The 24663-nt window shown below is 40.1% G+C and overlaps 2 protein-coding genes across 2 annotated transcripts in view; one reads left to right on the forward strand and one right to left on the reverse strand.

The window, feature by feature from the left end:
* Positions 1-1762: 1762 nt before the first annotated feature.
* On the reverse strand, positions 1763-10586 carry LOC139443229 (zinc finger protein 830-like). Its single transcript, XM_071224201.1, has 9 exons — positions 10474-10586; positions 10172-10271; positions 8753-8855; positions 8265-8295; positions 7384-7532; positions 5309-5421; positions 4944-5021; positions 3038-3114; positions 1763-2537 (listed from the first exon to the last, which is right to left on the reverse strand). The coding sequence occupies exons 1-9, from the start codon at positions 10584-10586 to the stop codon at positions 2381-2383; spliced, it is 921 nt and encodes a 306-aa protein (XP_071080302.1). The 3' UTR covers positions 1763-2380.
* A 236-nt stretch (positions 10587-10822) lies between these two features.
* The window catches only part of LOC139443117 (mitochondrial genome maintenance exonuclease 1-like), a 64794-nt gene continuing 50953 nt past the window's right edge, over positions 10823-24663 (forward strand). The window contains exons 1-3 of the mRNA XM_071224064.1: positions 10823-10884; positions 11664-12373; positions 13539-13755. Coding sequence (XP_071080165.1) covers positions 11674-12373; positions 13539-13755 — 917 coding nt within the window. The 5' untranslated portion in view covers positions 10823-10884; positions 11664-11673. The remainder of the gene's footprint in view (positions 10885-11663; positions 12374-13538; positions 13756-24663) is intronic.

Consider the following 24663-nt stretch of genomic DNA (forward strand, 5'->3'; position numbering starts at 1 on the left):
AGTGTGTGTCGGCAGGTGATTATGTGTTCAGTTGGAGACTCTGCAGGTAGAACATGTGTTCAGTGGATTCTCTGCAGGTGTTCTGTGTGATTCTAGGTAATACATTCTGTGTTGATCAGCCCAGCTAGGATTCTACTTGTGTATATTGTGATATGCAGCATGAAACATTTCAGTCTGTCTCTTATTTGACATCTTGCATATCTATCAGCTGTTCATTTGCAAAGAGAAATTTGCAAAAGGTGTGATGACAATTTTAGTAAAATGTTCCATATTATTATTGTTGTGTTATTTGTTGTGAAGTATTCACAGATGTCTTTGTGCCCTCCCCAGGAGGAAAGGAGGAAGCTTATGCAGTGAACTACAGCCAAATCAAGATTTAACAATGAACTAATTCAACTGAAAAAAGTTTGTTTGGAAAGATTAGGTGAGGTTTAACTTTGAGTCCAGGATTATTGCACGTTTATAGCGACTCGCATACATGTGTGTTTGGACAGATGACACAGTATCTATCAGAAATCTGAATTTCTAGTCATTAGGAGCATTTAACACTACTTGAACTGACTTGAGCTAATGGACTAGTGCCAATTTCCATCCTTGGGTAATTCCTACTTGCTTGAATAATAGAGACAAAATAACTTAAAAACTACCTTATTTGTAAAACACTCCTTCATAGAAATGTAATGCCAGTCATACCGGTAGTCAAACAATTACCCTCATATAAATTATTGGAGTGTATGGCTTTACGCCATTTACAGCAATATTCCTGCAATATCATGATGGGGGGACGCCACAAATGGGCTTCGAACATTGCACCAATGTGGGGAATCCAACCCGGCCTAGGGCGTGATGAGCGAATGCTTTAACCACTACTATACCAGGTGCTACTGGGTGTATACAGTATCATGACCACAGCCTATTGCAGCAGTGTTGTGACTGATCCACACTGTCAGGCCATGCCACCGACAGAAGACTGAGTCACTTTTGAGAGTATTTCAGTTAAATCACGGCCTGTCAGTTTGTGGTGGGAAGAAATTTCAACAAGATACAAGTTGTCGACTTTTGTCACTTGGCATGGAGCTGCCAACCCAGGATTATCTGGTATTCATCTGTGTAATTACTGCCCAATTGAGATTTGGGATGACAATAGGTCCTTTTCTTGTCACACAAGGCAGTGAAATGGATGTTCGAGCATGGCGACTTGATTAATTCCATCTCACTGAACCCGTATGTAGGATGTTGCTCGTAATATGATATCACATTGTTTCATTGGTGCAGACTCGATTATTTACAGACTGCCAGAAAAAAAGGAACATTGCTGGGTGCATAGTGAAACAATAAACTGATTGACATCAGACAATAACGGTAAATATGTTTCCCCATGTCCTTGTACCATGTGTATAATGCTGCAGCTGTTTGTTGTTTGCTTATTTGTTGATTAATGCAGCACTCAGACATAGTACAGCTATATGATGGCAGTCTGTCAATAATAAAATCTGGACCAGACAGTCCAGTGATTGACATAATGAGCATCAATCCATGCATTTGGGATACGACGACATTCATCAACCAAGTCAGCGAGCCTGACCACCTGATCCCATTAGTCGCCTCTTACGGCAAGCAAGAAGGAGTCATGGGCCCAATATGGCATTGCAGATGGATGGTCTTGCAGCTTTTGGACTGCAAGGTCATAAGGAATAACAGCAGCAATGCCCATATCTACCACTGAGCTGGTGTTACAGAAAGAAACAAGACAAACAAGCAGTAGTATATATCAATATTCTTTACAAATATCCTTACATACAAACATCTGTACACGTTCTTTCACAGAAATCTGTCATATAGTCTCTCATGTCTTCACTTGCATAGGCCCAAACACTGAGCATTGAAGTATTTGAGGAACATTTATGGGGTCGTCGAGTCATTTTGCCATTGTACTGCAACAAGTCAAATTCTACTTTCACATCATTATACAAGTTTATAACAAGCACTGGTTTCAAAGTTCAAATAAGAAACAAGCTTGACTGAAGCTAAGTGTAAAACCTCTGCCTATCAGCTTACATCTATTTCCACGGCGAAACTTGAAAATCAATAATTTTGTACCATCTCATCACTATTGATATTCACCAGCACATCAAGGGGAATAACTCTTTCCTGATGACAGTGTTCATCATATACTTCCATTAAGTATTACCAAGACGGAATGTTTCCTGAACACACCCGTAAGTCATCCGCCTGGAGTCCTACATCCCCTCCCAGAGATAACTGGATCACAGTATTTCATTATTCTCCTCCTTTGAGGGAAAGAGTATGTGAGTCAGTCCCAGCACCCCGACATGCCACAGTCAGCATTTGAAGAAAGTATCCCAGTCACGACACATGATCACTTCCATGTTTTCTTGGCTCTCCAGTCGAACAGTTCCTCGAGCTCTGCCTCATCCACCTCCCCCTCGCTGTCACTCTGCGTCTCCCGGTCCCCCACCTTCCCTATAACCTCAGCCTTCTTGTCATGGAGGTCCTCAATCTCCTTCCAGCGATTCCTGAAACAACGCCGATGCAACGTTAAATCTTAACTCACCCCAACACTTCCTGGAGCAAACATGGCATGTATCATGTTCATAGTCACACCTGTATGACAAGGGATTCAAGAAAACTGGCAATACTAGCAAGTTTAATTCAAGTTAGTTTGTTTGCTTGTTTGTTTGTTGTTTTACGCCGCACTCAGCAATATTCCAGCTATATGACGGCGGTCTGGAATTAATCAAGTCTGGCCAGACAATCCAGTGATGGACATCATGAGCATCGATCCACAAGTAGTTCAAAACCAACTTTGTGTCTAATCTTTATGCAGGGCAATTCTTATATTCCTGTGTGTACCCTTCTGATTTTACCAATCTTGTCTCCAAACAAAGGAAATAAACGAATACTGACTCTTGTTAGAACAGTAGGAACACAAGCACAATTATAAAACTCTTTATTATAAAGGGCTTTTATCACACCTCATCCTCTGTGAAATATCTGATACAACTGCTGAACGTACATTTGGTCATCTATTTCATCTATGTTCCTCTCAATGTTGGCCTGCTGGTCATCTTCCTCTATAATGTTCTCCGACACCTGTAACGACAAACACAACATCGTACAGCTGCAACATCACAACTCTCACAGTTCAGTATCAAATGGAGTTTGCCTCGTTTCACTGAACAGTATCTGCACTGATATGAACACTACTAATATGACGTGAAAGACCTTCTGGAACCAAATATAGCAGCTTAGCCCAGCTCAATTTTGGTCATTCCTATATTCACTTACTCTTTTAATAGGTGGAAATTGAGTACGACAGGTCGTGGTCAAGAGATTTCAAACATGAAATCAGTTAAAAATTAATGTTCATTCATACAAATTTGACTTGTCGGGTTCGTTGTATATACGCTGCATATATGCTTATAACGAACTTCGGTTACATTGAACTAATATTAGGGGTCCCTTTGAGTTGGTCATAACCATAGTTTACTGTACATGAATTGGCTGTGAATTGAATATTTGATCTCAGTATTCGTTTTCATTATCATCTGTTGTTAAAGGATGTTTTTTTTGTTTAATACCACACTCAGCAATATAATAATCGAGTCTGGATCAGACAATCCAGTGATTGACATCGTGAGCATCAATCCACGTAATTGAGAAACGAAGACACGCATCAATTAAGTAGACAAGCTTGACCACCTGATCCCAACCGTCGCCTTTTACAATCGGCACAGTCACCTTTTACAGCAAGCATGGGTTGCTAAAGACCTATTCTAACCCGGATCTTCACAGGTTGGGTTTGCTGAATTGTCTTGGAATTGAATATTTGATCTCAGTATTTCGTTTCATTATCATCCTGTTGTTGAGTGCGTGAGTATGGTTTTACGCCGCTTTTAGCAATATTCCAGCAATATAACGGCAGGGGACACCAGAAATGGGCTTCACACATTGTACACATGTCGGGAATCAAACCCGGGTCTTCGGCATGACGAGCGAACGCTTTAACCACTAGGCTACCCCACCTCCCCCATCCTGTTGTTGAAGGAAGCCAACACAGACCGATGTTCACTGGACTACAAATGACCAGCAGTGAAAAGAGCCTCATGTAATAAAACAATCTGTAAGTGAATAAAAAGGTCTTCGGATATGACACTGTCGTCAGAGCTATCTATGGGCTTGGATCAAACAAAGAGAGGGCAGTGATAAATGGGTTTTGACAGACCAACAAACTACAACTATGCAGCCAAGGGACACAACTCAGCAGAGATCATTTACAACAGAATGGATGCAAACAGACCACCTTTTTGCCCAAATTGTCCCTAAATACATTTACTAACACTGTATTTGACAAAAAAACACCCCGGGTGCCTATTAAAACCATTCACAAGAAGTTAAATTTGTTTTCAGAGATTGAGCTGTGGTGAACAAACTTCATTTAAACGTCAATGAAATTATATAAAAAATCAATAATAGTTACTGGACAATAATAAACCCCTTCTGCACTGCTGTCTTCTGTAATAAAGTCTGTAATATACACAAGTACATATGGACTGTGATGTAAATAGTCTTGGTATGGGGCAAGTGTAAGTAATGCTTACAGATTGGTCAAAGCGTTGATCAGGGGGTGCTTATTGGGTGACAGTGATTGAGTATGTTTTTACACCACTTTTAGTAATATTCCAGCAATATCACAGCAAGGGATACCAGAAATGGGCTGCACACATTGTACCCATGTGGGGAATCGAACCCGGGTCTTTGGCATGATGAGCGAACACTTTAACCACTAGGCTACCTGTCTGCCCCTTATGGGAACAGGGCACTGAATACGGAGATCAGGGTATGACTTTACAGACTGGAGTACTGGAAGCATGTTCGTCCCGAAGGAATGCAAACATGGCCATATGACGTTATATACATACGTGAGATTCTTCTTTCATGGCTCTCCGGAACTGCTCCCACTCCTCCTCCATCTTGTCCTTGTACTCCACCTTCCTCACCTGGAAACACACACGCATGGAGTCAGGTATATCTATCAGCACCTGGACAATGTGAGAATGGCTTTACGCTGCCTTTACAAACTGAATAGAGTTGGATGAACTGTGCAGTCCGGCAGGTCACTTCACTCATGGTTTTGCGATGCTTTTAGCAATATTCCAGCAATATCACGGCTGGGGACACTAGAAATGGGCTTCACTCAATGTACCCATGTCGGGAATCGAACCTGGGAATCGAGCCATGAAGTCAAAAGAAAGACAAGTCCATCCTGAAATCTCTGTCCATTTACCTTGGCATCCATCTTTGGGTCATCAAAAAATCCTTCAGGTAAAATGTCGGCCATTGTTTTGGGCTTTTCTTCAACAGCATCTCCTGATGGCTTGGAGCCTTTGTCGAAGAAATCTGAAAGAATGTTTGTAACATAAGATACAACTTGTTACCCACCCCAGTATACTATTATGCAAATATGTCCAGCTGATTGGATCTTATTGACTTTGTTCTTACTTTCAACTCAGTGATCTTGACATCATTAGATATGAGTAGACCATCCCAAAACAGATCAGAAGGCAATTCCTGGTGAAAATTAGATAATTTAATTCCTCTACCTAATACAACAACAAAAGGTTCAAATATATTTCACAATCCTCTTGCTTTGAAAGGACCTGACCTCCGATTAAGATGCAAGATCAAATGTCAAATGTCCAAGTTTTTTACGGTTATTACCATACAACCCCCAAAATATGACATTTATAGCCCTGCCTTTTAAAAAGATCACTAAAATAACTAGAGCTATAACAACACTTTGCCATATTTCAAAAGTAATGTTTCAATATGATACACGATACAAGACAGGAAAACCTGACATTTGCCAGACTAGGAAATAATGAATAATCCAAAGGAACTGATAGCAGCTTCTACAAACACATAGGATGCTGATTTTAGTCAATTCAGGGTGAACTGTATGACAGACAGACAAAAGTGGTGTCCTGAGTTCCACAGAAATAATGGTGCACATGCAGCCAAGTCCCTGTAGGATATGTGACATGAATGGTGCATTTGCAAGATGATCTTCCGTGATATTTGATCATATTGATGCATGTAAATAAGTCTTGAAAATATCAAAATTCGTCGAATCCCTGCTGATCGTGTAGGTGAAAGTTCAACAAAGAATCCTGTCGATCCTCTTTCTCTCAAAGATCTTATTCTGAGAGGGGTAACATTCCTGATCTTGATCATCAATCATTGACTGATCCTCTTGGTACCGATACATGGAACGATAATATAAACTGCAATGTCAGCCAGGCTTTGGATACGTAGGTGATGATAATGATGGTTGTGAATGATGATTCCAGGGCGTGGGTAGCACATGACGACCCTGTCAATCCTCTAATCGAGCAACCTTATATTGTGAAGATCTTCCCTGTTTAGACATTGTATCAAACCACATGTATTATTGTCACATGTTCCCTGAACCTCATGATGAGGGTTTGCAACGTACACAGGGAGTGGTAGACATGATCGGTACTAAAGGTTGAATATCAAACTGAGAAAGCGCTGATCATAGTGTTTGGTGCGATCTAGACTGTCATAACGTCCCTGAAAAAGATGGCGACGGGTGATGACGATGATCCTGATTCTAACTGTTGAAATGTCACCAGACTAACAGCAGGCCTGTCATCAGAGCACAATATCTACGAAGTATATCTTGATTGTGATCTGGACTGTCATGGTTAATGAAATCCTGGCGATGCGTAGCTGAGATAGTATGGTTTTACACCACTTTTCGCAATATTCCACCAACAGTACAGCGCTAAACACCAAATATGAGTTTCGTACATTGAACCCATGTGGGGAATCGAACCCGGGTCTACGGCGTGAGAAGCCCCTAGGAGAGAGGGATGGATGACAGTCTGATGATCCCTGTCAATTGATCAATCTTCTGTAGCATCCCTAGGAAATGAGTGTTGATGTCGATCAGTCAATCCATGTCAATGTTGATCCCTAGTAGAGAGGTATCCATGTCGAAAAAATTTTAATTTAGCATTAAAGCCTGTTTCTCATTTTATCAGTGAAATCCCTTTGACCAAGTGATCAGTTATAATCAATAATAACTATACTAACATGAATTCAGAAACAGCAAAGAATAGATTAGTCAGAACAGATTGCTATGGAATCTATCGACACATATATAATGACTCACATCAACTAAACATCTACGGAGCACATTTTGTTGGGCTTCTATTCTATGACAGAATACGGATGCTATCATGTACTGACTCCTCATGTATCACATTGCATATCATATCATGATCTTACTATTGTGACATGTGTACCATGACAGCCATGTTACCCTGACTCACTGACCTGTTGGTAGACCAGCTACCCCTGGCTTGGCAGTGCTGGATGTCCTATCATCACTGTCTTCTTCGGACGATGATCCATAATCTGCCAGCAACGAGTTGGTTTGTTGCTGACTTTTAGTGGAGGACTTGTCAAAGAAATCAGCTGGAAGACTGTAGAAAGATGGACACTCTTTGCTTTCATGCACCAAACATGTCCAAAACATGATCAAGTTGAAACTGACAATACACTATTGTTTCTTTATTTCAACAGGCCTGATTTCTTATCATTAAAAATGCATCTGACATAGAGGTGAAAATGAATAAACCAACAGGTTAAGGCAATACATATGGTACAAGACCCTAGTTTCATATATCATGACAGTAGGTAATTCTGTGTTGTTGCAACACCATGGAACATTTTAATGAGTGAGTATGGTTTTATGCAGCTTTTAGTAATATTCCAGCTACATCATAACGGGAGATATCAGAAATGGGCTTCACACATTGTACCCATATGGGTAATTGCACTCGGGTCTTCGGCGTGACGTGTGAACACTTTAACCGCTCAGCTACACCACCGCCCCAAGAACATTCTAAACATCAATCATGTAACAATACTGCACTTGTGATAATATCTATCCAATCAGCAGCAACTTGTGATAATATCTATCCAATCAGTAGCAAGTTGCCATAATATCTATCCAATCAGCAACAACTTGAGATAATATCTATCCAATCAGTAGCAAGTTGCCATAATATCTATCCAATCAGCAACAACTTGTGATAATATCTATCCAATCAGTAGCAAGTTGTCATAATATCTATCCAATCAGCAACAACTTGTCATAATATCTATCCAATCAGCAGTTTCCTGAGAAAGAAAAGGGAAGTCACAATGCTTACCCTGTCTGTTTTGCAGATGATCCATTCTGACCTTAGAAAACAAAGTTTATTTATGTTAGTATTTGAAATAAACATCAACGATGCAGTATGTTTTACACCCTAATTTATATCACACAAAACCTTTACACCAAAGGCCATGTTTAGAGCTAAGTACTGCTCTTTACTGTATATGGATCACACACAAATCCATGGCCTTACATCAAGAATGTGGACATCATTGATACCTTCCAGAAATATCTACATGATATATTGACATATATCTCTTCTCTTTCCTGAACATGTTAAAATAAAAAATAAAAATTCTAGCCATGCTAACATGCTTACATTAAAACACATGTTCAACTAATGAAAGGTCATTACCAAGGTTATGTTATTAAAGAAACTAGTATCTTGTTGGAATATATTACTTTCATCAGAATATTCACTGTACTGACAAAATGAAAAACTTATCATACAGAAAAGAAATGCCTCAAATTTCAAAATCTTACTTTTCAACTTCTTGCTTTGAGAACCTCCAGAATCAGTATGTGAACTAGTTCTCTTGATAGTGGCAGGCAATGGTGGCCCCACAACTGCCTTGGCTGCCACATACTGTCAAATACAGTGATTAACACGATTAATACTGTTCATGTATGCACATCAGGGGCTGTTCCATGAATCTGAATAGCTTAACTGGACTCCACTGTGTTCTGTGCAGTCTGGGGGTACGGGGGGCCCAGTCATCTAAGGACTGCAATTTGCGGTGCAGAGTTGCATCCCTTGGAAATGCCAGATACTTATTGTGGGTTCGAATCCCCATTCCCCCCAATTTTGCTTCTAGGTTGTCACCACCATACCTGTGCTTGTGGCATTCACGAAAATGGTAAACCTCTAAGACCTGTGTCACTTAAGGCTTCCCTCCCACATTAAGCCGACAATCCGTGATGTAACTGAAATACCTCACTCACTCTTATGCGTGTCTGCTCATATCATGAACATTAACAATCAACGGGAGTAACCAAAAACACTTATTTCACAATGGAGCGCCTATCTAGCTTATCATAGCTTATGTCATTTATTCTATACAAAATGACTCATTGTCACCATTTTTGTTTACTGGTGCATTAACCTGTTAACTTGATGAAAAGATTCAAGTATAAGTTCAGTCATAAAGTAACTTGTTCCTTTTATCCAACCTATATAACTGTTCACAAGCATTGGGCAATGTTGGGAGGCAACAGTAATATTTATCACTCAGTACATAAAACGTGATACAGGGTTTTGTTATATATCTGTATATGTTAACCCCTAGCAAGCTAGAAAAGTGAAGTTTTTTTGTCTCACTACCATGTGCATGTATGAAGAGTTTAACATATCATTTGTACCTTTTGCAATTGACATGTTTGGGTGTAAGGCTGTAAAGAGTCACCACATATTGGTTGATCGTGACAATTTGTTTCACAATGTTACATCAAGATAAAACAATACATGTATGAAAAAAGCTTAATGATAGGAAAATGATGTGTAATGTGGTATTTTCTCATACACAAGTTCTCAAGCAATAACTGACTCTATCTACAACATTGCTCTGGTCAAGACTCCTCTGCTATTGCCTTTGATGATGGATTATGCCACCTTGACATGGCAAGGGTCATGTTTTCAAAAATGATATCACCACACAAACAGAAGTAACTTAATCATCATGATCAGGTTAATATCAACATGATCAAGATAGTTTTCAGATCATAATATTTCAACTTACGGATTGAATTGGAGTAGCTATAAAATCATTCCAAAATACCTTAATATAGTCTAGGGTCTTGTATACCAACTCAAAACATGATGATGACATTTATCTCATGGCGAACTTAAGTCAATTCCTCATTTCATCATGTACATATATTTATTATTGCCATGTGTACTGGTACCTCTTTATGAGATCTGCTCTGTATGTGTGCCGCCCACAATAGGTCCGACTTAATGGTTATGTTACATACAGTGCACACGAGCTGGTTCAGACTGTTGTATCTGAAAGAAAACAACATTATCTAAAAGTATTAAAATATTCCTGTATCATTAAAAATATATAATGCATTCCATGGATTCGTCCACGTTTATAGTTTCTGATTTCTAGCTTTACGAGGGATCTCTTCCTCATTTACACATCGTATACCTCTAACTTGTTCACTTTGACAAGGTCTTACTGCTTGAAAACGCAAAACTACACTACTTTGCATGGGCGTGTTCAACTCTATTGGATGACTTTAATGTTGTCTGCTTTTGTTTCATCAAACGGCGAAGTTCATCTTTCGACACAATTTTCTTCTTCTTACTCGACGCCATTTTGAACGTTTCGATACAGCCGCAGATGCGACAAAGATTCATTTCGGATAAATCCCAAGATAATAACTGTTTATTAATCACATAATACATTTTTAGTATTAAACGCAGATACGTGTACTTACAGTGTACGTTTGTATTTGTAAAAGGTATTTTATAACACAAACATTCAGAAATACATGGAATACGAAAATAAAGACATAGCTTAGCTTGCATAAGGGCACACAGCGCGAAAGAATAAGGTGCGAGACGGATCTGATACTGAAAATGTTATTTCAACTCTGTTTTATACTTTGACACAGTACGTAAAGCTTTTGCTTCGCAAAAATGTCTTGGCCCTTATGCCTTCATTGAATTTTTCGAACTGTCACAGGTGTCATTATTGTCAGAACACAAATCTTGGTCTCTTAGACGAGAGAATGAACAGCTGATTAGGCCTAATGATAAAAGATCCGCGACGAATTGTTTCATATCGGCACATTTTCGAACAAGATGTTCATATGCCATGCAAACCACCAGTTTTAAAATGGCTACATGTACGTTCATTATAACGGGGTCTAGTGCGCTTTACAAGGTGCACTTTGTGCATTTCAGTTAGCATCTAGATTTCTAAGATGATAAAAGCTCAGGAATTCTGTCGCGTAGGATACATGGATGGTAATTTTCTTCCCCTGGCATATAGGCTTCTAATGCAGGGGGATATAGACATAATCTGGTCTGTCTGTCCATCTTTATTTTGTTCTCGGAGCATAGCTTGAAAAACGTTCACAAGTTTTATTCCAAACTTATACATGAACCAGGGGCAGAAGTGGTGCCTTTTTCTATTGTGGTGGCTAAGGGGTATTTGTCATCTTCTGATGACTCTTGTCTTGTCTTGGTAAAGGGATCCCAGTCCTACCATAATAAAGATTTAAACTTTCAAGATGTTTCTCTATTACTAGCTGATTACCTTCAAACGCACTTTACCTTCTGTATGGGGCAAGTCAATTAGTGAGAAGGCAGTAAACTGGCCTCATGATGCCAATTATGTGAGCGATATGAGTTTGTTTTGTTTTTAATTAAGATTTTCCTTTGTTGCAGAAGCTGCAGAATGTTAAAAGTGGTTGGACCTACACTTTGTTGGAAACATGGAAGATGTTTCTTTACTCTTGTACATCGGTCAAAGTCCTCAAAGAGCATGAAGGGTGATGTCAGAAAAATCATTAACTTAAGGCGGGAAAATGAATTACTGTTTGGGCCTTTGCTCAAAGGAAAGGACTTAGAACCAAAGAAAAACAAAACAAAAAAGAAGAAATCTGTAAAAGATGGGATAAGTATCATAATGGAGCAAGCTAGAACACAGATAGTTGATCAGGTGGATGAGGCTGACATACTTGATGAGTCCAGCATATCTTCAACAAGTGGAGCCAAGAAAACAAAGGCAAAATCAACTGATGCAGCCAAAACAACCAGAAAGAAAAGCTTGTCTACAGAGCAGATAGTTTCAAGTAATAATAAGACTCCCACTAGTTCTAGGGCTCAGACACAAAATGGCAGTGAATCAGGTGAACAGGCTCCATCATTGTTTGAGTTTGTGCTGAACTTTCCACTTGATATCAAGACAGACATGACCGGTGATGAGTCTTCTGACTTTGGAAAGCAGGTTGAGCAGATGAGTTTGAGAACTCTCCCTTCGGTCAGTAGTATCATAAACAAAACACAGTCGGACATGGCTCGTTTCTTTCTCCAGCGATGGAGAGAGACATCAATAGCAGAGCTTGGCAAAGAGGAATTCTACAAGAAGCAGGAAGGTAGGAACACAGACCCAGACTGTTCCATAAAAACAATAGCATTGTCCATTTTGGGTTTAAGGTTCATAACATCATGACAGGGACCAGACAACATGTACATGTAGGGATTATAGATCATAACATCATGTCAGGTACCAGACAACATATACATGTAGGGATTACAGGTCATAACATCGTGTCAGGGACCAGACAACATATACATGTAGGGATTACAGATCATAACATCATGTCAGGTACCAGACAACATATACATGTAGGGATTACAGGTCATAACACCACATGTCAGGGACCAGACAACATATACATGTAGGGATTACAGGTCATAACATCATGTCAGGTACCAGACAACATATACATGTATGGATTACAGATCATAACATCATGTCAGGTACCAGACAACATATACATGTAGGGATTACAGGTCACAACATCATGTCAGGGACCAGACAACACATACATGTAGGGATTACAGGTCAAAACATCATGTCAGGGACCAGACAACACATACATGTAGGGATTACAGGTCATAACATCAAGTCAGGGACCAGACAACACATACATGTAGGGATTACAGGTCAAAACATCATGTCAGGGACCAGACAACATATACATGTAGGGATTACAGGTCACAACATCATGTCAGGGACCAGACAACACATACATGTAGGGATTACAGGTCAAAACATCATGTCAGGGACCAGACAACATATACATGTAGGGATTACAGGTCAAAACATCATGTCAGGGACCAGACAACACATACATGTAGGGATTACAGGTCATAACATCAAGTCAGGGACCAGACAACACATACATGTAGGGATTACAGGTCAAAACATCATGTCAGGGACCAGACAACATATACATGTAGGGATTACAGGTCACAACATCATGTCAGGGACCAGACAACACATACATGTAGGGATTACAGGTCGTCAAAACATCATGTCAGGGACCAGACAACATATACATGTAGGGATTACAGGTCATAACATCATGTCAGGTACCAGACAACATGTACATGTAGGGATTACAGGTCATAACATCATGTCAGGGACCATACAACACATACATATCGGGATTACAGATCATAACATCATGGTAATATTGTAAGTATCGTAACTCATACCATATCATATAAAAGAGACAATTTTTTGTATCCAAGGGATCAAGCATGACGGCATCAACCTCCATGCTTGTATCCAGCAATTTCTGTCTGGGCGCAGCATCAGTGACATCCAGATACAACCACGCTGTGAAGGTTACTGGGAGAGTGTACGTGAAACGCTGGACAAGGTGGGAGAGGTCAAGGCCGTGGAGGGCAAGGTTGTCCATCCCCAGCTGATGTATCAAGGCACCTACGACTGTGTGGCCTCCTTCAGGTATGTCAAGTGGCAGCATTCATAACTCATGACAGCATCAAACTCAATTTATGACTAAATTCGGGTAATTTCATGGTAAATGGGCAGTATACAAAAATATATTTCCTGGAAACTAAGACCAGCTTTTTTTTTATGTTATTAACATTATTGTTGTTCTTGTGTTGTTTTTTTTGTTATTTGTTTTTTTAATTTATTTTTTAACACGTTTAAGGGAAGGGCATGACTCTCTGAGTGAATGAATTATACATGTAAACACACAGAATTCTGTAGAAATTCTGTAGAATTACCAATATATTATGTTACACTGTACAACCTACAGGTAATAAAGTATAAAAAATATATATAAAAAATTACACAAGTACACTATTACAATAGTAGGGGGAGGGGAGCTAGGATTTAAGAAATAACAATCTGTTCCAGAAAACGCTCCCCCCCCCCCCTCCCAAAAAATACATAGGTTTTGCCTGAAAAAATATATCGTTCACCACATTTTCTGGAAATGCTGGATGTTGTGGGTAAATAATTATTATTGTTTCATTCCTCCATTCAGAGATAGAAATTGTATGTTTTGGAGCGCTGACTGAAAAATATTGAAGATTCCTCTCTCTGAACTTAGTGGGGATTCCGGGGTTAGAACCATTCCCCATCAAACTGTACTGGTCTCACACGACTCTGTGGATTAGGTGGTCCGGCTTGGTGACTTGGTTGATTGCATGTCATTGTACTCGAATGGCGTAGGATGTTGAACATTGAATCTGTCTCTGGTTTAAATAGTCCGGATTTTGTTATTTACAGACTGATGTCATATAGTTAGAATATGGCAGAGTGTGGCATAAAACAATGACCAAACAAATCAAATCTGAGGTCAAGACACAATGTGATAGGGGTACTTGAATCTGTACCCAAACAACAAATTGAAAAAATTGAAATCTTGGAGTCAACCCTGTCTTCATTGATGTTTCTGCCACTAAATATCCTGGATAAATGCCACTTGAAGATATGAGTATTTTGACTTGTGTTTTCCTCTTCCCAATGACAATTGCATTGATCATGATGATAGTTCACTCACACTTATTATATCTCTAGTCTACTATGTGACATAGTTACTATATTTAGCTTGTATCACATGTGTCATGTGATAACTCTCATTGCCTCAACCAATCAGAGGGCACTAAAGTTATGCAATCTTGAAAATAAATTAAAGTGTTTACAGTCTGTTGCTTAATGAGTCTACCACTAATCTAGTCTAACACACACACAGGATGTTGCATAGATATAGGTTCCTTATGTTTGTATTCAGGTCTAAATTCTTTCTAGCAGTGTTCAGCACTTTGTTTTTAGACTTTCGTACCCTATTGTGAGTTTCTTGGCTGAAGGTTGCTGCATGACCAACTTGTGAGCTAACAACACTTTTCCTTTTGGTGGCATTGCTGGATCTACTAAGAAAACTTAAGTATTTAAGACACTGCTGAAGCGTATATATGATGATGAAAGTGAGTGAGTGTTTGTGAAATGACATCATGACTATCATTGGTGAAAGTAAGCAGAAGTGTTGGTTTGTTAGGCCACAAGACCATATGTTACTGGTATGATTATTGTGTATCATAAATGCAATAAAGTGAAGGGTGTTTACAACCTGCTCTCAAAAACATTAGGTTTCCCTTCCTTGCCATCTTCCCGAGGCAAGAGAGTTAACTGACTATAAAAGTCCAGTTTCCACCCTTGCCGAACTAGGCTGGTATTATGGAGTTACATTTTGGCTGGACTAACCAGTCTATGCATAGTCCAATCAAAATCGCGCACCGAAATCGAAATCCGGTTCGTAAACTGTCATGCAGATTTCGGTCGACTCGTTGTCAGCAGATATTTTCCAAATCTTTTCATCTTTTTAATCTAGGTACTCACGTGATTTGATGCATTTCGCGATGTAAGACCCGTTTATCACAATATAGACCTTGATTTTCGATCAGATCGTCCTGACTGGGTGCCACCATTTTGTGTGAAGCTAACGCAAGTGATACAAGAGGTGGAATCTGATTGGTCTATAGGAGAGGCTTGGAGGCGAGTCCAGTACCGTATTTTCTCGAGTATAGTGCGCACCCGTGTATAATGCGCACCCCCCTCTGGAGGCTGCAGTATTTTGGAAAAAAAGTTTTTTCGAGTATTATGCGCAGTCAAATATTTTTTCGACACGTTTCAGATAAAATCAGCTGAGAACTTGTGAGCTGAGAACTTTGACAAAACATCGTTGTCATGTGTACATTGCGCCACTGTATGAGGCAACTGCCCGATGAATAAATCTAATATGGTCGGATGTAAGTTACATCCGAATTGACACCATGTACTTTGACATTGTTTACCTTATGCTTACCCCTCTCCAACGAAAACAATGGACCTTAACTTGGGAGGAGCAATCGCCGCTAAAAAATAGTGATCAGTTAAAAAATGCCCCCTCTTTATAAACATATTAATTGAAGTGACGGTCATTTGTTTGGATATCAATTACAGAGTACCGGGTAATTAAGAAAAGCCCGTTTGAAGTTATTTTTAAACAATAGGCCCTAAATAATCTATTCAATTGTACCATGACAAGTTCTTACTCCAATGTTGGCTTCCTCTCGGCGACTTACTTTTAATCGGATTACCGGTAAAGTTTGAGTAGATCTGTGAAAACACATACAGGTATATAAGACAGAAAATATATTTCTCATCATTCTTAATCATGGCGTCGAAGAGAACATCCTACACATGCGGAGAGAAATTAAAGATTGTTGGATACGCAGAGGAAAATGGAAACCGAGCGGCGGATCGAACATATGGGTGTGCAGAATCCAACATAAGATTGTGGAGGAAAAACAAGTCTAAGTTGGTTGTTTTGCCAAAAGGTAAAAAAGCTGACAGGGGAAAGTCAGCCGCCTTCCCCGCCGTTGAGGGAGATCTGATAGAGTGGGTGAAGGAGCGTCGGATGGCAGGGGTGGGGATCAGTACGACTGATGTCCGCATTAAGGGCCTCAACATCGCCAAGAAGTTAGGCATCGCCCCAAGTGACTTCAAGGCAAGCATTGGATGGAGTCATAACTTTATGAAACGTCATGACCTGTCAATCAGACGAAAAACTCACATAGCTCAGAAACTGCCGACTGACTTCGAAGACAAGCTTCAGGAATTTCAGCGCTTCATCATCAAATCACGAGATAGAGAAAACTACAGCCTCGCACAGATCGGAAATGCTGATCAGACTCCGGTCACCTTTGACATTCCCTACCAGCAGACGGTCAGCTTCAAGGGAGAAAAGACAGTCACCATCCGGACAACGGGGAACGAAAAGAACCGCTTCACGGTTATGGTGGTGTTACAGGAGACGGCAACAAGTTGCCGCCCTACGTCATTTTTAAGAGAAAGACTTTCCCGAAGAACGAACCTTTCCCCAAAGGCGTCGAGGTCAGAGTTCACGAAAAGGGGTGGTTTGATGGAGACCTCACTGAGTACTGGATTAGAACTGTTTGGGAGAGGAGACCTGGTGGCCTGCGTAAAGAGAAAAGTTTACTAGTGCTAGACGCATTCAGATGCCACCGCCTACCGTCTGTGAAAAGACAGCTGAAAACAATGAAGACAGACTTAGCAATCATACCCGGGGGGCTTACCAGTTTACTACAGCCACTGGACGTCTGTCTCAACAAGCCGTTCAAGTCCCTGCTTCGTTCAAGGTGGAACCAATGGATGGCAGAAGGACAGCAGACAATGACAGCAACTGGCCGCATCCGTCGCCCCGAACTATGGCGCATGTGCACATGGATCCTCCAAGCTTGGGAGGAAATCCCAGATGAAATGGTGACCCGGTCGTTTAAGAAATGTTGTATTACAAATGCCCTAGACGGAAGCGAAGACAACATTCTTTATGAAGACACAGTCAGAGAGTTGGCCGATGACGATCATGTAGAAGATGCCCAGGATGTGTTTTATGCGGACAACATCCCTGACAATGTGATGGAAAACATTTTCAATGATGACACTGCCAGCGACTTCCTGGGCTTCGACGGAGATGAAGCTGTATATGAGTGATTCTTCAACATTATGAATCAGTGACAGAGACAATATTGTGATTGTTTATGTATAGAAATGTATGTTATATGTGAATATTATATGATTGTAAAATATGTATGTTTGAGAGTGTTTAAAATATATGCCATGACTGTAATATATGTGATGATTAATGAAAAGAGTGATCGCTTCAAATATAACTTAATTTTTAACAGTCATAGAATCGTTTTGTCTTTACTGCAATATAATGTGACGGGTCATTCCCAGGGTATTGAACGGTTTTCACTAAACACCGGTCAGACCAATCAGTGACCTGGGTTGAGTCACGTGCCGAAGCCACGTTATACCATAATGGAAAAAATCAAAACACTGACTATAACGGAACAAATAACAACAAATTCGACTTAATATGGGTCGTCAAAGTGGCAATAATATATATTTATTCATTCTTCGTCAACAACAAGTCGCAGATGGCGTCAGTCAAGTTGGTGTAGCTGTAAATAACGGTGAGCCGGTGGGATTGCCTCACGCAAGATTTCGCCTGACATGATTGAATGACCTAATTAAAGTGATATAGATCTAAGTAAATATAAGTAAATATACATATGTAATAATTCCTATAAAGGTATTCAATGTTCATTTCTAATAATGTTCATATAACCACAAACGGTACATACGAATGTATCGGTAGTTTATTCCGTTTGTTGACACTTGATTTCCGGTATACATGCTGGATGTTTTGTTTACCCATGGGGGGAAAAATACCTGAAATCTTATGTTGGCGTGTATAATGCGCACCCCCCTCTGCGCGGTTTCAATTTCTGAAAAAAAAGTGCGCACTATACACAAGAAAATACGGTAATTCCAATCTAGTTCGGCAAGGGTGGAAACTGGACTTTTAAAGTCATTTAACTCTCTTGCCTCGGGGAAGATGCTTTCTTGCAAGATAATCATTTCTGCAAGATAATTTCACGATGTGATTTTATAATGTCACCACTTATTAAGTTAAAGTCATTGGTGTAGTTACTATCATGAGTATGTAGCACAAAAAGCAAGTGCATACTTTGAAATCATTTAAAAAATCAATCAAAATATATATTTTTAAAGTGTACCATAAGTGTACCATATCTTCTTTTAGTTGTTTGTGATAGTTACATGACATTTGGTTAATTTAGAAATTGACAAGGCTACTATTATCAATTATGAAAATTATCATTCATGAGATCGTTCGATATTGTTGTGTTTCCTTAGTTTTTGAAGATATCTGGGTTTCATCACAATGATCAAACTCTTCTACATTCGCCAGTTATGTCCAGAATGTGATAGGGGTATCCTGTGATAGCTCTATTTTGGATATATTGTATGTTGTCAGCTTGTGTTTTTTCTGTTTGATAACTGTTATACCGTATTCAACGTAATAAAATTAGAAATAGGGGGCTCTTATTAGAATATCATTTTGGTAAAAGAAAACAGAGTTGAAAGATAAATTTCGTGGTTTATGCTGACAGCCTGAAATGTTTATGTATGACAGATATATTTTTCCAGGATTTAATTGCCAGTAATTAAGGGTGCATATAATACACAGGTGCGTATTATATGTGAATAAATAAGTCTTGTGTACATTGATCAATCGGAATGGGTGCTAATTGGGATTGTTAACTAGCCAACATATTAGCAAATATCGAAGTGGGCACTTATTAGAACGGGGCGCTTATTACGTCGAATACGGTAAGTGTAACATAAAGATGAAACATATTTGCTTAATTTCCCCTAGCTATGCCCCTGAAAGTGTCTCACACTGAAGCCCCGGCTGTAGGTAGCCAGTCAGCACTTGTATGTCAGGATACCCTGATCACTAGGCCTGATGCTACCACTGAAATAGTGCTGACTACAGCAGAAATCCCTTCTCTCTCCCCAGATCCCAATTAGTTTAACAGAATAACACAGAGTCTGTGACTCAAGCTTGAATTTTTAATCCGAAAATTCTGACACAGTTGTTTGTGAGAAGATGAGTTTGTACTAGGTATGCCATGTGTATAAGTTCATTACCCTGGGAACCTAGCTGTAGACTAAACACCATGAAACCTGATTGGAATGTCTGGTGGCTGTTGACAAGGGACGTAAATATAGCAGTGCTAATAATAGTGAGAGTTGGAAGAGTTACCTCCCTTTGGCTGGGTTCTCACTGATTTGATCGTGGTGAAGTCTGCCTTTAAACTAAGCCTTTGAAGTTCTAAATGAAGGTGACGTTAGATACATATGTCGATAAACTAGTCACAATGTGATACGGATCCCGATACACCAGAATAACACATAGTCCATGCACTGAAACACTTTTGTATTTATGATGTGTAAAAAAATGGCGACATACCGTTTCTTCATTGTGAACTGTTCTGATCATAGAAAGGACATTGTATCATGCTATAGTCACCCATGAATGCATGCTCATAGCGCTACTTGAAAACACACGTAGAAAGAGAATTAAGATTAACAAGTATGAAATACTCATATTGCCTGCCAATATGACATGTCCGGTTGTGTGCAATTAAGGCATTAACCTCTGTGAACCAAGTCAAAGTCATTGCTGTGGATCCTCGAAAAATATTTTTTTTAAAAATCCTGAACTATCAAAAGGGACCAGTTCACCACTAGACCTATGTCTGTGCCATGTTTGGTTAAGATATCTCTCATGGTTTTTTAGTTCTGCTGCGGAAATGAAACATGACGGACGGACAGAGACAAACTGCACCCATTCCTATATCCCCCTTCCACTTTTTGGTGGGGGATAATAAAGCTTTACAGATGAGTTTTCAGAACAGCTGCTGATGTTGTTAGAGATGGAGGCTGCTTGATGACCAAAGGTAGAGAATTCCTCAGTGTGGGTGCTGAGTGTGAAAGTGATCCGTAGACAAAGGATTTTACTTGTCTTTTTAGGATTGTTGGCAGCTCTTGATTTTCCGATCAGAGGCTTCTGACTGGAGTGTATTCATTGAAGAGCTCGACCAGATATTCTTGAACTGTTCCATGCTTTCACTGATGTGTTTTGGAAAGGATCTTGTGTTCAGTTCTTGAGCCATCACAGGTAGCGAGTGTAGAGCCTTTAGAACAGGTGTGATATGCTGCTTCATTTCTCCACTGCACCTAGTGCAGGTTGCTGATAACTATCTGCACGATGGATATACTGGCTGCACAACTGATAAACTGGCTTTACAACTGATGAACTGGCTGCACAACTGATGAACTGGCTGCAGGACTGATGAACTGGCTGCACGACTGATAAACTGGCTGCACGACTGATAAACTGGCTGCACGACTGATAAACTGGCTGCATGACTGATAAACTGGCTGCACGACTGATAAACTGGCTGCACGACTGTTAAACTGGGGGCACGACTGATGAACTGGCTGCACGACTGATAAACTGGCTGCATGACTGATAAACTGGCTGCATGACTGATAAACTGGCTGCACGACTGATAAACTGGCTGCATGACTGATAAACTGGCTGCATGACTGATAAACTGGCTGCACGACTGATAAACTGGGTGCACGACTGATAAACTGGCTGCACGACTGTTAAACTGGCTGCACAACTGATAAACTGGCTGCACGACTGATAAACTGGGGGCATGACTGATAAACTGGCTGCATGACTGATAAACTGGCTGCACGACTGATAAATTGGCTGCACGACTGATAAACTGGCTGCATGACTGATAAACTGGCTGCACGACTGATAAACTGGCTGGACGACTGATAAACTGGCTGAACAACTGATAAACTGGCTGCACGACTGATAAATTGGCTTCACGACATACTTTACTGTACCCTGTGAAGATCCGGGGTAGAACAGGTCTTCAGCAACCCATGCTTGCCGTAAAAGGCGACTATGCTTGTCGTAAGAGGCGTCTAACGGGATTGGGTGGTCAGGCTCGCTGACTTGGTTGATACATGTCATCGATCCCAATAGCGTGGATCGATGCTCTTAATATCAATCATTGGATTGTCTTGTCCAGACTTGATTATTTACAGACCACCGTCGAATAGCTGGAATATTGCGGAGTGGGGCAAAGTTGAACAACAAACAAACAAAACAAACATACTTTACTGGAAACATCGACATGTATTAGCGAAGATTGGTGATCTGTAGTGTACATAAACAGGATAAACAGGATGTCAACATGAAAATGAAAGTAATTATATTTTATTATGTTTAGACCTTGTATACATGATATAAAGTTTAAGGAAATCAAAGTTATTAGCCTGTTAGTAGAAATATTTTACCGTTTTATTTAACCAAACTGATACAGCCACCATATCCATATTATTGCCTCTGGATTAGAATTGGTCTTCAGCAACGCATTTGAAAGAGGCAAAATGAAAGTAATTTTATATCAATGTTTAAATCTTGTTTACATGGTATAAATTTGCAGCAAGTTATATTTATTAGCCTGTTTGTGGAATATTTTACCATCTTATTGAACCAAGTTGATCCCAGACAGACACCATTTCCATATTGCCACCTCCGGATTAGAATTGGTCTTCAGCAACGCAGTTGAAAGAGGTGACTAACGTTATCAGGTTGTCAGGCTCATTGCCTTGGTTCATGCAGGTCATTGTTTTCCATAGATTGATGCTCATGATGTCAGTCACTGGATTGGCTGGTCGTGTCATTAAACGGAAAACAAACAAAGACCAGAAGTTGCTAGGTAACTAAGGTAACCCGGAATGCCTACAGGTGGAAAAGTGTATTATGTATGAAATATTGACACAATGTCTGAAATGTTTAATCCACACTCTGCAACAACATTTCATGGTGGCCTGATATCTGTTTAGTTGGACAATTTAGTTCTTATGATATAAAAAATGACCTCAAAACATGATTAAACACAACCTGCTACCACTATTAGGTATTTATGTTGAGCAGAAACATTATCACCTTGGGGCAGTGTTTGACACCCCGAGATGAACTGTATCGTGTTCATAGGGAAAAAAGGTAATTTTCAGAGAATGTTACAGTCCTTCTGATGTGTGGGATGTTAAATACTTGTGTAAACAGCCGAGGCGTGCCACTTTACTGCAAGATCATACTTGATGTTTTGATCGGTGTCTAGTGTCTGATGTTATTAGTGTGTAATATGGCTAGTCAACAGATGAGAATGGCATGGTGGACCAATTCTTGGATGCAAATGCCAAACCTTCTGTGTGACCACATCACAATAGACTGAGTGAGTGAGTGAGTTGGGTTTAACGCTGCTTTTAACAGTATTCCAGTTATATCACGGTGTGTCAGCTTAATGTGGGAGGAAAGCCTGAAGTGATGCTGGTCTCAGACGTTTACCACTTCGGTGAAACCCACGAGCACGGGTATGGTGCTGACAAACCTAGAAACATAATTGGGACGAACCGGGATTTGAACCCACAATCACAGGTTTCTGGCGTGCCCAAGGGACGAATCGCGGTGCCTTAGACGACTGGGTCACCCGTGCCCTCGCAATAGACTAAGGCTGGCTAAAGAAATTAATAATTACAATTATTTTCGATGGGAAGAAATATTAACGATAATCAATATGAAAATTATGTCTTTGATAATATCTTACATAAACTATTGTGATGTAATAAAGTTTTAAGTTACTGAAGCTGTGTTGTTTTTCTGCACTGCCCAAGATGGAAAAACAACTGATTTTGTTATACCTTAAATATCCACAAAGTAGTCCATGCATAAGTGTGTCACCACTCATCAGTGACTTGAAACATGATGTTTTGTCTCTAAGCTTTTTGTATATGTGCTGAAAGTTACTTTTCTGATATTTATTGATAATTGATCGATATTTAGTTAATGATTATCAATCTCTAAGATCTGTATCGATAGTCGGTGCTACAATAGACACTTCACACATGAAAGATAACCCTGAGTCTTTCACAAATGTCTGCTTTATTTGGATGATGCATTTTTCTGAAAAGTGTTTTGTGCCTTTAAAAAAATAAATCAGCATGAAGTACATTTGGCAAGATGACATGCTTGAGTATGTTCATGATGTTGGAGCGTGATTCCTGTGTCAGATATTTAAGTATAGTCTGGGAAAGATGAAATGAATATCTGCAATATGTCCTTGTGAAGTCAAGGAGTTTAAGTTCACATTCACAGTTCCCAATTTACAGAATTGCTTCCATCTTCTAGTGAATGGAGTATCTGCCTGGAGAGCAGAGCGGTGGTTCCATCCCCTGCCTTGTCATACCAAAATATGTTAAAAGATGGTACTTGTTGTCACCCTGCCTGGAGATCACCATCTACAGCCCTGCTAGATCCCCCCTAGTAACACAACCAACCACCCTGTATCACCTCAGATCACTATGTACAGCCCTGCTAGATCCCCCTAGTAACACAACCAACCACCCTGTATCACCTCAGATCACCATGTACAGCCCTGCTAGATCCCCTAGTAACACAACCAACCAACCACCCTGTATCACCTCAGATCACTATGTACAGCCCCGCTAGATCCCCCTAGTGACAAAACCAACCACCCTGTATCACCTCAGATCACTATGTACAGCCCTGCTAGATCCCCCTAGTGACAAAACCAACCACCCTGTATCACCTCAGATCACTATCTACAGCCCTGCTAGATCCCCCTAGTGACAAAACCAACCACCCTGTATCACCTCAGATCACTATGTACAGCCCTGCTAGATCCCCCTAGTGACAAAACCAACCACCCTGTATCACCTCAGATCACTATGTACAGCCCCGCTAGATCCCCCTAGTGACAAAACCAACCACCCTGTATCACCTCAGATCACTATCTACAGCCCTGCTAGATCCCCCTAGTGACAAAACCAACCACCCTGTATCACCTCAGATCA

Source organism: Haliotis cracherodii, unplaced genomic scaffold (assembly GCF_022045235.1).
Source record: "Haliotis cracherodii isolate W230 unplaced genomic scaffold, xgHalCrac1.p SCAF_5, whole genome shotgun sequence".
In the NCBI taxonomy this organism is placed as follows: Eukaryota; Metazoa; Mollusca; class Gastropoda; order Lepetellida; family Haliotidae; genus Haliotis; species Haliotis cracherodii.